This window comes from Hyperolius riggenbachi, chromosome 3, assembly GCF_040937935.1.
Source record: "Hyperolius riggenbachi isolate aHypRig1 chromosome 3, aHypRig1.pri, whole genome shotgun sequence".
Taxonomy (NCBI): domain Eukaryota; kingdom Metazoa; phylum Chordata; class Amphibia; order Anura; family Hyperoliidae; genus Hyperolius; species Hyperolius riggenbachi.
The window spans coordinates 515,403,383-515,425,053 of NC_090648.1; the positions used below are offsets into that span (position 1 = coordinate 515,403,383).

At 44.5% G+C, this 21,671-nt stretch overlaps 1 protein-coding gene across 1 annotated transcript in view; it reads left to right on the forward strand.

The window, feature by feature from the left end:
- The window catches only part of LOC137564491 (E3 ubiquitin-protein ligase RNF213-like), a 301,009-nt gene that overhangs the window by 52,035 nt on the left and 227,303 nt on the right, over positions 1-21,671 (forward strand). The window contains exons 10-13 of the mRNA XM_068278409.1: positions 7,406-7,579; positions 7,678-7,824; positions 10,873-11,522; positions 21,147-21,312. Of these exons, the coding sequence (XP_068134510.1) occupies positions 7,406-7,579; positions 7,678-7,824; positions 10,873-11,522; positions 21,147-21,312 (1,137 nt within the window). The remainder of the gene's footprint in view (positions 1-7,405; positions 7,580-7,677; positions 7,825-10,872; positions 11,523-21,146; positions 21,313-21,671) is intronic.

A 21,671-nucleotide genomic window follows, 5' to 3' on the forward strand; every position in this document is an offset into this window, starting at 1 on the left:
GCTCAATGCAATAGAAACATTAGGTTGCTTAAAGGAGAACTGTAGTGAGAGGTATATGGAGGCTGCCATATTGATTTCCTTTTAAGCTATACCAGTTGCCTGGCAGCCCTGCTGATCTATTTGGCTGCAGTAGTGTGAATCACACCAGAAACAAGCATGCAGCTAATCTTGTCAGATCTTACAAAAATGTCAAACACCAGATCTGCTGCATGCTTGTTCAGGGTCTAGGGCTAAAAGTATTGGAGGCAGAGGATCTGCAGGATAGCCAGGTAACTAGTATTGCTTAAAAGGAAATCAATGGTAGCCTCCATATACCTTTCACTACAGTTCTCCTTTAAAGGGAACCTTAACTGAGAGTGATATGGATGTTTCCTGTAAACAATACCAGTTGCCTGGCAGTCCAGCTGATCTTTGTGACTGCAATAGTGGCTGAATCACACCCTGAAACAAGCATGCAGCTAATCCAGTCTGACTTCAGTCAGAGCACCTGATCTGCATGCTTGTTCAGGGGCTGTGGCTAAAAGTATTAGAGACACAGGATCAGCAGGCGATTCAGGCAACTGGTATTATTTTAAAAGGAAAATCTCCGTTTAGGTTCCCTTTAAGGATTTGTAGCATAAAAGCCAACTCATATTGGCTGGGATTTGAACCTGGGTCTCACTGTGCGGTAGGCAAGCACGCTAACCACTGTACCACTTCAGTAGTAACTGAAACTGGACTAAAATTTACCATTTATGCTCAATGCACCTGGGTCTCACTGTACTACCATTATGTATGGGTTTATGCTATGCCAGCTTTAACATGTAGTGTGGTTCATGGTCTAGAGGGTAAGACAGATACCTACTACACACTGAGCCCTTGGTTCAAATCCCAGCTATGGTATATAAGCATGCTTTTCGAAAAGTACAAATCCTTAATCATGCTACTTTTTCTATCGAATTGATCATAATGGTAGTATGGTTTATGCTATGCCAGCTTTAGCATGTAGTGTGGTTCATGGTCTAGAGGGTAAGACAGATACCTACTACACACTGAGTCCTTGGTTCAAATCCCAGCTATGGTATATAAGCATGCTTTTCAAAAAGTACAAATCCTTAATCATGCTACTTTTTCTATCGAATTGATCATAATGGTAGAATGGTTTATGCTAGGCCAGCTTTAGTATGTAGTGTGGTTCATGGTCTAGAGGGTAAGATAGATACCTACTACACGCTGAGTCCTTGGTTCAAATCCCAGCTATGGTATATAAGCATGCTTTTCGAAAAGTACAAAGTATTGCAGTCACAAAGATCAGCTGGACTGCCAGGCAACTGGTATTGTTTACAGGAAACAACCATATCACTCTCAGTTAAGGTTCCCTTTAAAGGAGAACTGTAGTGAAAGGTATATGGAGGCTACCATATTGATTTCCTTTTAAGCAATACCAGTTACCTGGCTATCCTGCAGATCCTCTGCCTCCAATACTTTTAGCCCTAGACCCTGAACAAGCATGCAGCAGATCTGGTGTTTGACATTTTTGTAAGATCTGACAAGATTAGCTGCATGCTTGTTTCTGGTGTGATTCACACTACTGCAGCCAAATAGATCAGCAGGGCTGCCAGGCAACTGGTATAGCTTAAAAGGAAATCAATATGGCAGCCTCCATATACCTCTCACTACAGTTCTCCTTTAAGCAACCTAATGTTTCTATTGCATTGAGCATAAATGGTGAATTTTAGGCCAGCTTCACTTACTACTGTAGTGGTACAGTGGTTAGGGTGACTTGCCTATCACACAGTGAGATCTGTGTTCAATTCCCAGCTATGGTATGATGCATACTGGTTTTTAAAATAGTATAATTCCCTGGCAGAAGAGACCCTCCTCCCTCCGGTAGAAGGGAGGAAGGAGGAGGGAGGAGGCCCACCAGAGGCTAATTCAAATCTCCCTAGCAGAGTGTGTAGCAGCTGTCCCATAACTAATAAGTGTAGGCAGTCAAATGGTATAAGGACCTAGCTTGGAGGAGGGAGGGTGGGCGGGTCCTCCAGCAGTGTGTTTGGCAATAACATGTCTGCTGACAGTGATATGGAGGCTCAAAATTTTGCTCAATACAGCATTATGGGGCGAATCAAACTTCCGCAAAAGTTCGCCTGATTAAGGCGAACGCGAACCCCCAAAGTTCGCCTGGAACCATTCGCAGGCGAACCATTTGCGACAGCTCTACTGGCTCACAGGGCTCCGGCGTCATAGAGATGGCAGGGCAAGTGTATTGTGGCGGTGAGAGAATGACGCCATCGGCGGGATCGGTGTGACTGCGCGGCGATGATTGTTGAAATATGTGTCCTGTCAGATCCGCGCTGCCATATACAGGACGTACATTTCAACTGTGTCGGTCCAGAAACGGCTAAAGACACCCTCTAATAATAAGTTGTCCACCTTTAGCTCTGATCACAGCTGATATTCTTCTTGGCATGGACAAGATGCGGATACCGTCCGTTGCTGAGGAATGTTGGCCCGTGCTGACATAATGGCAGCTCTAAGTTAGGGAAGATTGGGTGGTGGAGTTTCCAAGCTTTGAAGTGATCTTTTAACTTCATCCCAAAAATGCTCAATAGGATTGAGGTCAGGGGACTGAGCTGGCCATGGAAGTGGGTTAAACTCTGATTGATGTTCCTTAAAGTGAATGGGAACCGCATTTTTTAAAAAATGAAGCAAATACTTACCTAAGGAGAGGGAAGGCTGTGGGTCGTATAGAGCATTCCGTCTCCTCTCTCTGTGCCCTCTATCCTGTTCTGGCTCCCCCCCCCCCCCCCCGTTTCAATCCCCCACCGAAAGGGTATTTGGAAGTCTTCGGGAGCCGTGTCCTCCCAAAGACATGCGGCTCCATACTGCACAGGCGTGAGCGTGCAAGAGAGCATGCTTGCGCAGGTGCAGTACAGGGCAGCCCTTCTTCAGGAGCACTCAGGCTCCCTGAAGACTTCTGAAGCCTCCTTCGGCCGGGTAAAGTCAAATACTGCTACCGGGCGAGCCAGCACTGGAACGAGGGGACCAGGAGAGGAGCCGGAAGGATCTATAGGACCCAGAGCCTTCCCTCTCCTTGGGTAAGTATCTGTCTCAATTTTTTAAATGCGGTTCCCATTCACTTTAAACTAATTTCAGACCAATTGTGCACTGTGGCAAGGGCCCATAACAGGTGTCTTTTCCTATTTTTCTGTGATTCCAAAGGCACAATTGATGGTCTCCTGCTGCTGAAGCCCATCATTTGCAAAGTCCATCTTGTTGTGCATTGGGATAGGCTTTGTGTTCACCTGCATAGAATTCAGATGCAATTTGTTGCCCCTCTGTTGCTGCAGACTATGGGCTTCATTCACTAAAGCATGATAACTGCTATGACAGCAGTTATCACATGATCTGCCGCACACAAAGATTTGCACGCGAATGGTGTTACTTCACGTGATAAGCGAAGATTTGTGCGCGATCACAGGCGATTTTCAAGTGAAACGCGCACGTGAGCATGCGGAAACCTTCGCTTATCATGCTAAGTAACACCATTTGTGCATAAACCTTCGCGCGCGGCAGATCGTGTGATAACTGCCATGATTGCAGTTATCACACTTTAGTGAATTAAGCCCTATGTGTGCTACTCGCCTTTCACCTCTTTCGTCCACCAACCTTTTTCAACCAGAGTAGTCCTTATCGCTTGAAGATTTTTTTCCTCAACGGACACTCTCTAAACACCCGAGATACTGTTATGCGCGAAAATCCTAATAGTCGTTGTTTTCCGCTCTTCTTCCACCGATGATCATTCCTCATTCAAAGTCAAAATCTTTCAACTTACCCGTTTTTACATTAATTTCCATGATAACTATGTCATCCGAAGCTGAGCGTTTCTTATATAAGGAACTCTGCACTGCTGCGTCACTGTTGGACTGGTTTACTTTCAAATAAGAGGTGTCTATTTTGACAGTTAGGCATGTAATTGGGTTGACATATATAGAAAGAAAACCCTCCTGGGACACAAAGCCATTGACCTGACTACCTCCTCACGTGTTAAAGAGAGTCTCAATCGTAAAAAAAAAATTTGCTCTTTTTACAATGCAGTCGTCTTCAGCAATAATGCCAGAGCTGAAACGCTGCATTCCCGTGGCACAAGGAGGTCTTAATCACCCCGAAATCCCCAGGGCAAAATTTGGAGCTTCTTCCAGGTAGAGGCAGAGCTTTGTACAGAAGCTCTGCCTCTACTCACGTCAATCTCAGTGCATCTCTGCCTCCTCCCACCCCTCTCCGACATCTATTACTGAGAGGGGCGGGGAGGGTGGAGATCATCGGAGATTGATGCGACTGCAGGCAGAGCTACTGCGCAAAGCTCTGCCTCCCCAGGCAGCAAAATCCACGACCTGGAAAGTTGTGGATTTTTGACCTGGGATTTTGGGGGGATAAAGCCTCAATGTGTCGTGGGGATGCGGCGTTTCAGCTGTGGCATTATTGCTGAAGAGAACTGCAATGTAAAAAGAGCAATTTGTTTTATGCTTCAGACTCTCTTTGAATGGGAAAAGTATGGTGTAGATCTTACGGACGAAGATTGTAAGGATGTGTTGGAACAAAGAAAACAACATTCCACTGCATTAGGAGAGAATGATTCGATGGTATATACTCCCCCATTCATACCTGACACCCTGTATGCTGCTTAAATACAAACATGATGTCACTGACACCTGCCCCAAATGCCAATCTCCACCCCCACCCTTTTCTACCTAATTTTGGGAATGCCCTATCATTAATGGCTACTGGAAACAGAGTACGGGATTCTTGCACAACAAAATGGGGTGCCCCATGTGACCCAATACTCTGCATTCTTCTAGGTGTGACTCAACATGAAGGACTTGTTGCTTCTCTCAAAACAGTTATGTCCGAATGACTTTTTATGGCAAGCAGTGGCGTAGGAATATCCATAGCAGCTGCTATGGGACCCCTACCCAAGGGGGGCCCAGTTCTGGCAGCGATAATGGGGTCTGCTCTGGGGCCCTGAGGTGCACAGTAATGCAAGCAGTGCAAAGGAGAGAGCTTTTCTATACCGGGACTACCTAATATTGGGGGCCCTTTTGGTTACCTATACTGGGGGTACCTCTGGCTACTAATACTGGGGGATACTTCTGGCTACTCATACTGGGGACACCTCTGGCTACCTAATACTGGGGGTACCTCTGGCTACTAATACTGGGGGGATGCCTAATTCTGGGGGACACTTCTGGCTACCTAAAACTGGGGACACCTCTGGCTACCTAAAACTGGGGACACCTCTGGCTGCCTAATACTGGGAGGCACCTCTGGCTACCTAATACTGGGGGCACCTCTGGCTACCTAATTCTGGGGGGCACCTCTGGCTACCTAATTCTGGGGGGCACCTCTGGCTACCTAATTCTGGGGGGCACCTCTGGCTACCTAATTCTGGGGGGCACATCTGGCTACCTAATACTGGGGGGCACCTCTGACTACCTAATACTGGGGAGGCACATCTGGCTACCTAAATCTGGTGTGTGTAGGAGAACACAAAAGTGTCTTATCCTTTTTTTGTTGGGGGCCCTAACCAGTATTTTGCTATGGGGCCGCATGGTTTCTAGCTACACCCCTGATGGCAATGCCAAGGGATATTGTGCAGATGGCTTGCACCCTCAACACCGACATTCCAAAACCGGCTAAAAGGAGTCGATAACAGCTTGCCCTATAAAAATTTAGTTTATGTATATAGAGGAGTTTCCAAATGATTTAATATGGGGCAGTGGAAAAACCTTGTGTAACCGGTGTATAAGGCCTAGCCTGCTATTAGCATTGGTGAAATGTATGACATGATCGCTGGCTGTAATTTCCTTCTCTGCCTTGCACATACAATTCCAATATATGTTAGATATTAACCACTTCGCCATATCTGGACGAATATATCCGTCCAGATAGGCAGTGGTGCTGCAGCCGTGTGGTGCGCGCGATCGGGCGCGCGCCCGTGCGTGCTCCCGCTGCCTCCCGCTGCCCCCCCCCCCGATCAGTGAATGGGAATATAATTCCCATTCACCGATCTAAGTCCCCGGCAGAAATACTGACGCTTTCTCATCAGAGAGCGTGGTATTTCTGCCCCCAGGAAACTTTTTCTCTTCATTTTAGTTCCTAGATGCGACATTGTTCGCATCCAGGAATTTTTTTAATGTGGCCATCTTGTGGCCAAATAGTAAACTGCACCCACATACTTTTATTAAATAAAAAAATACATTATATTACATCTAAAATTAGCAGTTTCCCTCACAAACTAAAATTACCCAAATACATTTTTGTATTAAAAAAAAAAATAAAAAAAATTACAATTAAAAAAAAAAAAACTACATAAATAGTTACCTAAGGGTCTGAACTTTTTAAATATACATGTCAAGAGAGTATCTTATTACATTTTTTAAAATTTTAAGCTTATAAATACCGTCTTTCCCCGAAAATAAGACAGTGTCTTATATAAATTTTTGCTCTAAAAGAGGTGCTAGGGCTTATTTTCAGGGGATGTCTTATATTTCTATTAGGAAGTGTCTCTTAGCAGAACATTTCCTGTTCCTGTGTACTGTGATGTTCATGGATTTGAAAGTATGCTACTGTACTGATCAGGCACCTGCCCTGTCTTCCCTGCACACAGCTGATAACCTTGCTCTGTGCTGGGATGACAGGATCACTGCCCGATTGGCACTGCACCACTGTGTCCCCACTTACTGGCTGCCTCTTCCTCCTCTCTAACTTCCGCTAGGGCTTATTTTTGGGGTAGGGCTTATATTTCAAGCATGCTCAAAATTCCAGCTAGGGCTTATTTTCAGGGTAGGTCTTATTTTCAGGGAAAGAGGGTAGTGATGGACGCAAATTGAAAAAATGCACCTTTATTTCTAAATAAAATATCGGCGCAATAAATTGTGATAGGGACGTAATTTAAATGGTGTAATAAGCGGGACAAATGGGCACATAAAATGCATGGGTTTTAATTACTGTAGCATGTATTAATTTTAAACTATAATGGCCAAAAACTGAGAAATAATGATTTTTTTCCATTTCTATCTTAATCTTCCTGTTAAAATGCATTTACAGTAAAGTGGTTCTTAGCAAAATGTACTACCCAAAGAAAGCCTAATTAGTGGCGGAAAAAACGAGATATACCGGTAGATCAATTAATTTTGATAAGTAGCGATAAAGTTATTAGCGAATGAATGGGAGGTGAACATTGCTCGGATGCATAAGATTTTCAAAGCTGTAGGCTGAAGTGGTTAAAGTGTGCTCATAAATATGTGCCTGTTCCTACCAGTGTACAAGTTTTTGTACCTCTGTTCATCCCTTCATTGCCACAATAAACTTTGTGTTTGTTTAAAAAAAAAATGGATCACGTCTGTTTGGAATATATTGTTTTCAGGAATGGATGAGAACGTCATATCCCAGTTTGGAGAGGACATTCAGGGTCTGGTGGCTCTGTCAGATTCTGTGTTTCTGGAAGCTGTGAGGAATGTGACCAGCGGAGAGGTGACCGTCACTCATATGGAAAGTATACTGAAGCACAGAGGACACTTTATATCTATCTGTGAACTGAGTAAGTCCTTTGGTAGAAACCAAAATAACGTGTCCTTCATTGGCTAGCTGATATCATGGCCCTCTGTTATGGATCACTGTTGACTTCTTTTCTTTTAGAAACTGAAAAAAAGGAGAAGATCTCGTCGTATGAAATAAAGAAAGTGTTGGACTGGAGAAAAGACGAATTAGATGCCTTACAAAAAGAGCACCAAAAAGTGGACGGTCTTCTTAAAATGATCCACAGTGTTGACCAACATGTAAAAGGTACTTTGTCTTCGATTCTTATTACTCACACTCCATATGTGCATGAGACAATGGCCCATATCATATGCAATGCACGTTTTCTCTTACAATAATGAGTAATTTTCTTGCTTGCTAGAGGTTTAAAGTGACCCAGAGATGAATAAAAAGCCTGTTTTTTGCTTACCTGGGGCTTCCTCCAGCCCCATAAGCACGGATGCGTCCATCGCCGTCCTCACGCGTGCCTCCCGCGGTTTGGCCGGAATCCTCCATTCAGCCGCAATCAAACCCCGGTAGATGGCTCAGTCTGACTGAGTGACGTCAGCCGGGGCCTTCTGTGCTCGCATAGAAGGTCCGCGCATGCGCAGAAGGCCGCCTGCTGACGTCACACAGCCGCTTACCGGAGCAGATTGCGGTTTAACGGAGGACCGCAGGAGGACGGCAAGGGACGCATCCATGCTTCAATTTGCAAAATGCTACAAAGTTATTTTAAAGAGAAGATGAAAAATGATCACCTAGAAGAAAAGGGATAGGTTCACAGTGGTCAGTTGCATAACGCACGCGTTAAAATGCGTGTGAACTGCAATGGAGAGTGGACTTAGACATTAATACTAAGCCTGCATACAGCGAGATAGAATATTGCAATCATTTACAACGCAATGATTTTATAGCCCCCCCCCCCCCCGTACCATGGACCATGTGGGCTGGTATAGCTCAGGGTGTGAAGCCCCACGCGTCCGGGTCTCCACATTCTGGCTATCCCAGCCTGCCTGGGGGACAAGGGGTTAAAGATGCTCAGGAGGGGGGACCCCACATCATCATTTTATTTCCTACACTCCGAACATATATAAAAAATAAATTAATCAATAAATATATTTGTATACATGTTAATACATTATATGTCATTTTTACCGCATTTACTTGATACTGATTTAACATCAGTTTTCTCAAAAACTATAAGGTCTTTCTGAAAAAAAAAAAAAATCCTCTTGTTCTCATGTCCTACTTAACATACCCCCAAAATGTGGTGTTTCTAACACATACAGGGGCTTTGCTATTAGCCACTAAAGTGGGCGGCCAGTGACTTAAATGTTAAAACTGCAAACACAAATTTTTTTACCCAAAAATGTGCGTTAAATGCGATTGGCGAACAGCCCAGTTCGCCAAGAACTGTCCGCCGGTGAACTGTTCGGGACATCTCTATTCATGATTCAACCAGAATGTTTGCTTTTCGTTTTAAAAATATATATGTAATCAGAAAAAAAGACAATCAATTTTTCTATGCATTTTATAATTTTTTTAACAAACGACCCATATTTTTCCACTGGCCCATGGTGGAAAATTATGAAAATCAACAAAAATGATTGAATTAAAAAATAAATTGTAAAGAAAAAAAATGATATGGCATATGCCAATGTTTAAAGGGAACCTTAACTGAACGGGGGTAAAGAGTTTCACTTATCTGGGGCTATTACCAGCCCCCTGCAGCAGTCCTGTGCCCTCGGAGCCGCTCTGGAATCCTCCGGTTCCCCGCTGTCACTTAGTTTCGTTTTTTGACGACTCACCAGTCGGCCGGCCGCTATGCGTATTATTGCGTATTATTGGACGCATTCCCTACTGCAATTAGCGATGTTGCAGACCGCAACGCGTACAAAAATACGCGTTGCCGCATTCCGCACGCGTAGATATGCATATGGACTTTTGTACGCGTTGCGGTGTGCAACAGCGCTAATTGCAGTAGGGAATGCATCCAATAATACGCATGGCTGCCGGCCGACTGGTGAGTCGTCAAAAACGAAACTAAGTGACAGCGGGGGACCGGAGGATTCCAGAGCGGCTCCGAGGGCACAGGACTGCTGCAGGGGGCTGGTAATAGCCCCAGGTAAGTGAAACTCTTTACCCCCCGTTCAGTTAAGGTTCCCTTTAACCCTTTCTTATCCATTTTTTAGGCTCACCCAGTCCCCTTCAGCACTTAATTTTTTACTGGTGTGCTGGGGAGAACTGACGTGATCATGAAAATGCTGCAGCAGCGGGGATCTAGAGGGTCTCTACCTCCTCGCACTAGCCCAATGAGGTGACCCAGCATTAGGGGAGGGGAAGGGCCAGCTTCAGCTTGTGCACTGCTGATCCGCCCTCTTCATAATTACAAAGCGCAGGGCCCTAAGTGTCGGTTGAAGTCCACATAGGGCGATGCTGTGCCGGAACAGGTCCTGCAGCAGCACCCCTACTACAAGCCCAAATGTGCCCACTTAAAGTGGACCCGAGATAAACTTTTACTCATTGCATAATCGTGCCCCTTACATATAGTCTATAGGGCATTCCTCTAGCCCAAATTGTTTTTGTTTGTTTGTTTTAATAACCCCAATTCCCTATAAACTAAACAAGCCTCGCCCACAGCTTCTCCAGAAAGTCTTGGCACTCTGAGTCACATGTAGCAAGGGCTTATGGGAGCTCATTCTGGGCAGGAGGATGCTTTTCCTGAAGAAGGAGGAGGCGGCATTACCAGCCAGACATTTCAGAGGCAAGGGGGGTAGAGAGGGGAGGAGAGGGGAGTGAAGTTTTCACAGGCTGAGGGGTGGAGATGCAGATCTGCTTGCCTGTGTGTAATGTTTACTAACAGAACATGGCTGCTGTCATTTGATCACAGGAAGAAATAATCATATTCTATTGAAGCTGTTTGCAGCTAAATTTGCTGTCTAAACTTTAGATAAGATATATAGACAAGTTACTTGTTATAGTTAGTTTTTCATCTCGGATCCACTTTAAGATTTACATTTTATGGTGCAGTGGTGGAATGTGGCCGGCGGCAATATAAGTCTGACTCTTTGTTCTTAAAAAGGCTGACACTGTGGCAACAGAGCCACCTAGCATCAGACGACTTTCCTATGTTGTTCTATGTCTGGCCCTATACTTGAAAATGCCAATGTTGCACATAGTCTGACATAGGATTGTAAAGAGTCAATTAACCTTACAATGCTGGATTGTGGAACCCTAGAACATATTAATTCCTTTTTTTTTTGGGTTATGAAACTTTGTGATAATTTCTTCATTCTTGTCTTTATCCTTTATTAGTCAATTGTTCTGAAATTGAATCAAAATATCAAAAAGAGCTGGGACCAGAGAAGCTGAATGATGTTGTACATGTTCAGATACCTGAGTTACCTGAAGAGCGCACAAGACTAGAAGGGTCTTATTATAACCTCAGTCCTCATGTAATGACCATCACAGACAAGATGAACACTTTCTTGACCAGCCATATTTTCATGACTTATTTGGAAAGACAAGCTAAGGCTCTGGCTGAAAACGCTCTGAATGAATCCTCAGAAGCAGCAGAAAATGACATTCAGCTGCTATTCTCCACTGAAGATCCTGCTGAGTTGGAGTTCACAGTTGAAGAAATAACAGATAAGCTGTTTGTTCCGTGCCTTGATAACGTTCACGTGGTGTATAGCGACCTCAGATCTGGGCAAGTGACATTCGCAGTTGTGGCCGACCTTTTAGCAGCTTTCAAAGGCAAATATGAAGAGCTGAAAAGGGAATTTGAAATCTTGTGCAATTTGGACTCCACAGATGTCGGTAAATGGATCTCAGGCCGTGTGAATCAGATTGAGCAGTATCACCAGCTTGATGTGGCCTTCCGTTCTGCTAAGGTTATATCTGAAGTAAAAGAATTTTGTGGGCTTTCCGGAGACTTTGGAACCTTGGAAACCCTGCTGCAGTTTGTGAGTATTACATTGTATGCACGTTTATTTGTAAACCATGTGTTTTTGCCTGAGACCAATGCAAATATAGTGACGACGAGCTTATGAACACCCGTTTCACGTAAAGAAGACTGATTATAGGGCTCCTTATTGTTTATGGCATTCAGCAATATTGTCAGTCTCCTATATTCCGTAAAATAGGTGAACCAACTGAGAAATATATTAAACTAAATCATACGTCAGTTATTCTAGGCTTGGTCAGATGGGCTCTTAGCCATTGTCACACGAACTATATATACGTATATATATTTTTTATAGTACTACAGATATCCCCATGAACTAACTAGAGTCTTAGATCAAAATCCTTTTTTTTTAAATAAATGTATTCTAGTAAGTATATACAAAGATTACATAACCGGGCGTGCATGAAAAAAGGGCGTCGTGAAAAAAGGGCCCGACTTATTAACGAATTTGGCGCCAAGTATAATGAAAATTGCTAACGAGAATCATCGTTGTCATGCTTTATTAACGATAATTACTGTTACAAAAACAAACAAGAAATAATAACAAATAAATATGAACGTTAAATGTCGTTACATTTTTAGTCAATACAGCTTAACCCAACCCTACCCTCACACAGAATCCTCCCCCCGTGGTGCCTAAAACTAACCACTCCCCTGGCGGGCCTAACCCTAACCACCCCCCTGGTGTTGCCTAAAACTAACCGCCGCCTAGGTGGTGCCTAACCCTAACCACCCCCTGGTGTTGCCTAAAACTAACCGGCGCCTAGGTGGTGCCTAACCACTCCCCCTGGTGGTGCCTAACCCTAACCACCCCCCTGTGTGTACCTAACCCTAACCACTCCCCCTGGTGGTGCCTAACCCTAACCACTCCCTTTGCAGAAACACCCTTTTACACATATTAACAATAATACCTTTGAAAACGTAAAATCTGTACTTATGAATGAAATAATGTGACAAAAACTATACTGTTGTAAACTTCTAAGATGATAACTACCTCATAAACTATAATGTTGTAATGTTATTAACGTAATTTTTTGCGGCGCCCTTTTTTCTGCTTTTTTGCCGTATTAACGATAATTGCAATAAAGTCTCTGGTGGCGCCCTTTTTCGTCCACCCTCAGCCGGCGCCCCTTTTTCCTGCTACCATAACTGGGTTATAATCAGTATACCAATAGCAAAAATATCTAGCAACATATCTGTAACAAAATGGGGAGTATCTCCGTGGTCAGCGCACAACCTGTGACACCCTCCACAAGCGTTTAAATAAGAGAACCCAGCTTTGGTGCAATGCACCTGTAGAGAGGAATTCCCACCGGCAGATGGAGCTGTAGAGTGCAGAGGAATAAACCCTCTGCACTGCCACAGATGCCAGACAGGAACTGTACAAGGTGAAGCAATACAGGGCAAGATAGCCCCTCAAGAGAGATAGTGAGTACAGAGACAGAATGTATGTATGTCCACCAATCTAGTCGCCACCTGGCGACGGTGGACACACAACAGCGAAGACCAAGTGGGAAAGCAATCGCAAGAATGGCGATTGCTAACAGCGACACAAGACTGAGTAAAGACAGAGAATGAACTAAGTAAGGAAGACACAGCAAATAAGTACAATCAGAACGCCAAGGAAAATAACAAACGAAATAGCTAAACGCGGTCGCCGCGCGTTATGCGCAACAGCGACAAAGCGCGTTAACGGCACGGTCACCGCACGAGAAGCGCAACAGTGACAAAGCGTACCAACCCTGACTAACCGATGAAACACGAAAGCAAATAGAGAACGCGAACGCTTGCTAATCGGTTGTCTCACCCAGACAACAGCAAGCGTTCGCTCCAGACAAGACAGACAGAAGGAGTAACCAGTAGCAACCGCTGCTCTGGCTTACACTCCTAAGACATAATACAGAGAGATCCACCGCCTCTAACGCTAGGGCGAATGCGATCCAAACAGACAGACAGAGCGATTCCCTGTCAGCCGCCGCTGGCGACAGAACAATCACAACAGAAAGACACAACTAGGCAATAAAGATAATAAACAACCTGACTACGCTAGAAGGAATGCTAGTGCACTCCCAAGGATAACTACTCTAAGATAATATTAGCAAACAATTAGCAGAGGGCTGAAACTCAAGGTAAGTCTAACAGGAACAAACCTTTATGACCAGCAGGGAATTCTGGGAGGACATGACTTTTATACTGCAAGCCTTCAAAGGAAGCAGATAAGCAATTTGCATGACAAGTGGATGCAAATCCCCCACCATCACGGCAACTCTGAAACTTGCAGAGTGAAGACAGGTCTCCTTTCCAGGGACCTGCAGCATACAGACCTGAAAAATAGTCAAAAAGCTGCCTGCCTGTGCAGACAGCAGAGCAGATCATTACAATATCGATTGGTCATCAAGAATTACATAAGATAAAAGGATGCTGGGAGTGATCTGCGCATGCACAGTTAGAGATTTTCCCATACTACGCATGTGCAGGACGCTTATGGCGACGGGAGCGTGATCGAGGATGCGCGCAGCAAGGGCCATTCAGGCACAGGCTGAGTCAAGAAAAACGAAACTGAGTTGCTGCGGGGGACCGGAGGATCGGTTTGCCCCAGCGTGGGCACAGGGCAGCTGCAAGGGGCCGATAAAGCCCCAGGTATGTTAACCTGTTTTATTTATTTATTTTATCACTTTAGGTTTCTTTTAAAGAGAACCAGAGATGAAGCACCCTCTTGTATTTTACCTTATAAATCAGTGGGAACATGACCGTAAACACCTAATCTGCTCTTTGTTTCATTGTTCTCTGTTTAATCTGACTGTTATCACCTCTGATAAGAATCCCCGACTGAGCACTCAGTCTAGCTTTGCTACGGAAAGATTATAGCTGAGTCTGTCTTCTCTGGTGTCTTTTCAAGCCCAAGCCTGCCCCCTTGTGGCTCTGCTATAATGACTCAGCTATAATTATTCCCTGCAAAGCCAGACTGAATGCTCAGTCGGGGATTCTTATCACAGCTGATAACAGACACTTTTAGCAGTGAGGATGAAACAGAGAGCAGGGTAAGTGTTTTCTCTAACGTTCTTACTGATATATATGGTAAAATACACAAGGGTGCTTCGTCTCTGGTTCCCTTTAAGGACCAGACATTTTTTTTCCTTCTATAATCACTGTGATTGGATCACAGAGATCACAGGTTCAGAAGCCAATTAAATTAGTTCCTGATTAGTGCACAGAATTCAGCTATCAGAAGACAACCGAGTTAAGTAGCAGCAGATGCAGGAGATGGTGTTCGGAGAGGGGTACTGTTTTTAAATCTAGGCCGCATCAGCCTAAAGGTTGATACAATAAAAGATTTGATTATGGATACAGAAATATGATAACAATCAGCTGCACAGAAAAATCAAGTGTTTTTTGTTTTTTATTTGGGTAAGAAATCTGATCAAATATCCCATTCTCATCAATAAAAGTTAATCGGGAGTTGCTGATATTTCTGATAAATGTTTATGAATATTGAATGGTGTAGGATACATGATCAATTTCTTGATGTATAAGCCAAGCAATATTTTTCAACATTTTCAATCATATTTTTTTTTTTTTTTTACTGGGGGAAAAATTAACACGTTTGTGATACATTGGTCAAATTTTTCAAATGTTGCAATCAACCCAAAAAATTGATTGCACTTCTTACATTGAAAAGAAATACAGTGGGATGCGAAAGTTTGGGCAACCTTGTTAATCGTGACTTTTCCTGTATAAATCGTTGGTTGTTACGATAAAAAATGTCAGTTGAATATATCATATAGAAGACACACACAGTGATATTTGAAAAGTGAAATGACGTTTATTGGATTTACAGAAAGTGCGCAATAATTGTTTAAATATAATTGGGCAGGTGCATAAATGTGGGCACTGTTGTCATTTTATTGATTCCAAAACCTTTAGAACTAATTATTGGAACTCAAATTGGCTTGGTAAGATCAGTGACCCCTGACCTACATACACAGGTGAATCCAATTAGGAGAAAGAGTATTTAAGGGGTCAGTTGTAAGTTTCCCTTCTCTTTTAATTTTCTCTGAAGAGTAGCAACATGGGGGTTTCAAAACAACTCTCAAATGACCTGAAGACAAAGATTGTTCACCATCATGGTTTAGGGGAAGGATACAGAAAGCTGTCTCAGAGATTTCAGCTGTCTGTTTCCACAGTTAGGAACAAATTGAGGAAATGGAAGACCACAGGCTCAGTTCAAGTTAAGGCTCGAAGTGGCAGACCAAGAAAAATCTCAGATAGACAGAAGCAACGAGTGGTGAGAACAGTCAGAGTCAACCCACAGACCAGCACCAAAGACCTACAACATCATCTTGCTGCAGATGGAGTCACTGTGCATCGTTCAACCATTCGGCACACTTTACACAAGGAGATGCTCTATGCGAGAGTGATGCAGAGGAAGCCCATAAAACAAACAGAGCAGCTTGAGGTATGCTTATGCACACTAGGAAAAGCCAGCTTCATTTTGGAATACGGTGCTGTGGACTGATGAGTTATTTGGGCATAACAAGGGGCGTTATGCATGGAGGAAAAACAACACAGCATTCCAAGAAAAACACCTGCTACCTACAGTAAAATATGGTGGTGGTTCCATCAGGGGCGTAGCTAGGGGGGGGCGGGGTAGGACAAGTGCCCCCGGGCGCCGGGTCCCCAAGGGCGCCAAGCTGAGCTGCGTTTTTATTTTCTTTTTTGTTTTTTTTGGGGAGGGGAGCAGCGCAGAGAAGAGGGAGAGCTGTGCGGACGGTGGAGAAGGGGGCCATCTCCCCCCCTTCCCTCACCTTAGGGTGCTCTCCCTCCCTCGCTGTCCCCTCCATTATTGTCCGGGTGGCTGGCAGCGGTGGGCGGAACTCACCTCCGTCTCGCTCCGGCGCCGGAAGTTCGGGTGCCGCAGCCGCTGCTCTGGTCTGGACCAGACCGAGTAGCGGCAAATCCATCCGGCGCTGCGACGAGACGGAGGTAAGTTCCGCCCGCCACCCGGACATTAATGGAGGGGACAGCGAGGGAGGGAGAGCACCCTAAAGGTGAGGAAAGGGGGGGGGGAGATGGCCCCCTTCTCCACCGTCCGCACAGCTCTCCCTCTTCTCTGCGCTGCTCCCCTCCTGCTGGGGGGGGGGACCTGGCTACCTACTCTGGGGACATATAACCCTGACTACATATACTGGGCACATATACCCCTGGCTACATATACTGGGCACATATACACCTGGCTACATATACTGGGCACATATACCCCTGACTGTATATACTGGGCACATATTATACCCCTGGCTACATATACTGGGTACATATACCCCTGGCTACATATACTGGGCACATATACACCTGGCTACATATACTGGGCACATATACCCCTGACTATATATACTGGGCAGTGTGGGCACATATTATACCCCTGGCTACATATACTGGGCACATATACCCCTGGCTACATATACTGGGAATATATACCCCTGGCTACATATACTGGGCACATATACCCCTGGCTACATATACTGGACGCATATCATACCCCTGGCTACATATACTGGACGCATATCATACCCCTGGCTACATATACTGGGCGCATATTATACCCCTGGCTACATATACTGGTCATATATACCCCTGGCTACATATACCCCTGGCTACATATACTGGGCACATATATCCCTGACTACATATACTGGGCACATATACACCTGGCTACATATACTGGGCACATATACCTCTGGCTACATATACTGGGGACATATACCCCTGCCTACATATACTGGGCACATATACCCCTGGCTACCTGTTCTGTGGACATCTCTACCACTGGCTACCTATTCTGGGGACATCTACACTGCTGGCCACCTATTCTGGGGACACCTATAGACCTGGGGCTACCTATTTTTGAGGAACCACTGCTGTCAGATTGAGTGTATTTTGGGGAACTGCTGCCAGGTGAGAGGTGTCTACCATATTAAGGGGGCATTCTGCCTATTTATGTGAAATGCTGTCTATTTATGTGCATCATGACTGCTGAATTTGTCTTGTTGGGGGCCTCATGGTTACTGAATTTGTCTTGTTGGGGGCCTCATGATTTGTTGGGGGCCTCAAGATCACTGAATTTGCCTTGTTGGGGGCCTAATGATTGCTGAATTTGTCTTGTTGGGGGCCTCATGATTGCTAAATTTTTCTTGTTGGGGGCCTCATGATTGCTGAGTTGGTCATGTTGGGGGCCTCATATTTGCTCATGATTGCTGAATTTGTCTTGATGGGGGGGCTCATGATTGCTGAATTTGTCTTGGAACATGCTGGGAGGTACATACTGAGGGAGGGTGGGTGAGCGTGAGCCTGCTAACCTCCATGTACATTTGGCTCCACCCAATAACCACGCCCACATTTATTATGTGGCCACACCCCTTTTTGGGCGCGGCGCAGCCTTCACCTTAGGGGGCGCATTGATAATCTTTGTCCCCGGGCGCTGAAAGCCCTAGCTACGCCTCTGGGTTCCATCATGCTGTGGAGCTGTGTGGCCAGTGCAGGGACTGGGAATCTTGTCAAAGTTGGCAGACGCATAGATTTCACTCAGTATCAGCAGATTCTGGAGACCAATGTCCAGGAATCAGTGACAAAGCTGAAGCTGTGCCGGGGCTGGATCTTTCAACAAGACAACGACCCTAAACACTGCTCAAAATACACTAAGGCATTCATGCAGAGGAACAAGTACAACGTTCTGGAATGGCCATCTCCGTCCCCAAACCTGAATATAATTAAAAATCTGTGGTGTGAGTTAAGGAGAGCTGTCCATGCTCGGAAGCCATCAAACCTGAATGAACTAGAGATGTTTTATAAAGAGGAATGGTCCAAAATACCTTCAGCCTGAATCCAGACTCTCATTGGAACCTACAGGAAGAGGTTAGAGGCTGTAATTTCTGCAAAAGGAGGATCTACTAAATATTGATTTCATTTCTTTTTTGTGGTGCCCAAATGTATGCACCTGCCTAATTTTATTTAAACAATTATTGCGCACTTTCTGTAAATCCAATAAACTTCATTTCACTTCTCAAATATCACTGTGTGTGTCTCCTATATGATATATTTAACTGACATTTTTTATCGTAACAACCAACGATTTATACAGGAAAATCATGACAATTAACAAGGTTGCCCAAACTTTCGCATCCCACTGTATTTAAACAATTGTAATGTGTGTGGTCACCTTTAACCAGCCACAAACGTGGCATAGATTTTAGTATGTGCAAACCCTGGAAGGTTAATAATACCTCTCAATTACTACAAAAAGTTATTTTATATATCTATAGGTGATAGATTTGTATAATTTGGCAATTCTGTTGTGTTATCTCAAGGTCACTGTTGGCTTTGATTTTCCAATGCAATTCCCTGTAGATTCAATCACTCTCATCAAATCGGATGGGAACCGATTCCTTTAACTTGTCTCATTGGTCAAATTTCAAGCGATTTGGACTGAAAAATGATCGAAATTGTGGATCTGACAGGATGGGGTCAATGGGGGGCAGGGCAGGAGAAGTGGCAGACCAAATGCTCATACTGTTGCACTGTTTCCAACCATGCAAATCTGTGGTTCGATCGACTTTCAATAGATTCCCTGCTTGAATCTATTGAACAATCGATGTGCTGTGTGTGGTAGGAATTGATTCCTTCTAAATCAATTACTTGTAGGAAGCAATGAATCAATTTGGAACAGTGGGTGGAAATCTATTTGTGTATGGCCATGTAAGGATCCCTCCTGCTGGTTGCAACGGAGCTGCAGCCGAGCAGTTTTGATATTCGTCCTGCATTTGGTTGCTTGGTTATGTTTGCAATTGCCATGAGAGTCTTTGCTATTTGCAATCACTCTGCAGTGCAGAGTAGCCCAGGATGTTGTCATGAATCCATCTATGGCTGGCTGCGGTTGAACTGCAGTCAGATAGCTGTGGATTTCTTACATGCATGTGGTTGCATAATCTGGCATGCATTTGTAATGAGAATCCCTTCCATTCACAGGCAGCTTGCAGCCTTCAATCAGTGTAGCACAGGATTGCATGATTACCATTCAGCTGTGTGGGAATTTGCATGTCAATTTCCATTGGCTGATGTCCATATAAAAGCCTGCCCCTCATTCCAGACCTCGCCCGACATAGCGTACAGCTTACCTGAAGTGTTCTGGGTCCATGCTGTGATAGTTGTGTTTTGTATTGCTTGCTTTGTATTACCTTGCCTGCCTGGATGTTCACTACACCCATGAGAGTCAGTGAAGTCTTACCATCCTGCTAGTGGGAGACAATTCCTTCACCACGTTAGTGACTGGTGGTTATCCTGCTAGCTCTGTTCCTGTGGACATAATTATAGCTGCGGTTGCTATTGGTTACGCTCCTACCGGTTTGTCTTGTCTGTATCAGTGTGGATGTTTGCTATTGCTAGGCAAACAATCCTTCTGTCTGTCTGTTCCTTACTCAGTCAGAAGCTCAGGACTGCGGTCGTCCTGAGCAACCAGTGTTTCTCGTTCGTTAACAACAAATCTGTCTGCCTGTGTATTGTCTATCTTGTTACTCAGTCAGAGGCTCAGGGCGGCGGTCGTCCTGAGCAACCATTGTGTCTTGTTTATTTGTGGCGTTTATCGGAAGCCCAGAGCTGCGGTTTCTCTGGGCAATCTCACTCCCTTGTCCATAACTCCTGTAGTGATCTGTGTAGCCTCTTCCATCACCCAGCTGCATAGTCTTGTTTGTTCTGGTAGTACTCTAGCTTTCTGGCCTCAGCTGCTATACCTTGCACCTCCAAGGCCTGGTTGTAACCGAAGTCGGGCAGGTGTTTGAAGAAGGTGGTGATAGATGGGGGCATAGCAGCTGAAAGAAAGCAGGAGATCTGCCAGGCATTACAGGCCAACTTACGTAGCCACAGGTCTGTATCAAGCAATAGCAAGTTCACATGGCCAGAGCAGGACTGGACACAAGATAACAGAACAAAAGAGTAGGAGAGATAAAACATACATATGAGCAACTCTGCTCATCAGTATTACCAACTAAAAAGGTGGGGGAAGACTCAGAGAAGACTGACTCAGCTATAACATTCCGGGGCAAAGCCAGACTGAATGCTCAGTCACGGATCCTTATCAAAGCTGATAACAAGAAGACTGAGCAGTGAAGGATGAAACAAAGAGCAGAGTAGGTGTTTACTGTCATGTTCTATTGATATATATGGTAAAATACATGAGGGTGCTTCGTCTCTGGTTCTCTTTAAAGAGAATACATTTTCTTCAAGTAAGCATTTCTCTAAAGAGGACCTCCATAGTAAATAGAAAAATACGGCAGCCTGCAAGAAAAAGAAAGTTATATTTACCTGAAAATCCTTGTCCCGCGATGCCGTCCCGAAGTCCCTGCATCACCCAACTTCCGGCGCCCGTCCTCGCCTCCTCTCTCTCCGCAGAGAAAAACACCAAGCTATTTATTACTATGTAACACTGCCCTCCCAGTGATCCTTAGCCTAGGCAACTTAGATATGAGGAATTCTTCTCCCAGAGACTCAATATACAAGAAAGACACAATAATGTGCAAGAAAACTTCTCTCCCAAATTCTTTAATTTACTTTTGTTTATAACTCAATCTTGCAGGTGGATAATTTTGGTAATTATAAGGAGAAACCTTTGTCGTGTATCAGTGTTGAAGTGATGAAGACCAGAAAACTGCTGTCTGAGATCAGAGAAGAGCACATCGCGTGTCTCGAGGAGGTCTTGCTAAGAAAGGATTTCGTCCTCCAGGTGAAGGACACTTTGAAAGGTACGTGTATAGTGGCTAGATGAAATGTCACCCTAAAGCAGCATATATTTGAAAAAGTCGCAAGCTAATTTAGGCGCAACGTTAAATGACGATATTACTAGCAATATCTTTAAATACAATGTCAGCGCAATGTTAAATAATAAGCGGTAAATAACAATTGAATTGCGGTATTACGATAATTTTGAACCTAACTATAACCTAACCTCTCCCTACTCTCACACAGAACCCTCCCCTGGTGGTGCCTAACCCTAAGACCCTCCTGGTGGTGCCTAACCCTAAATCCCCCCTAGTAGTGCCTAACCCTAAATCCCCCCTAGTAGTGCCTAACCCTAAATCCCCCCTGGTGGTGCCTAACCCTA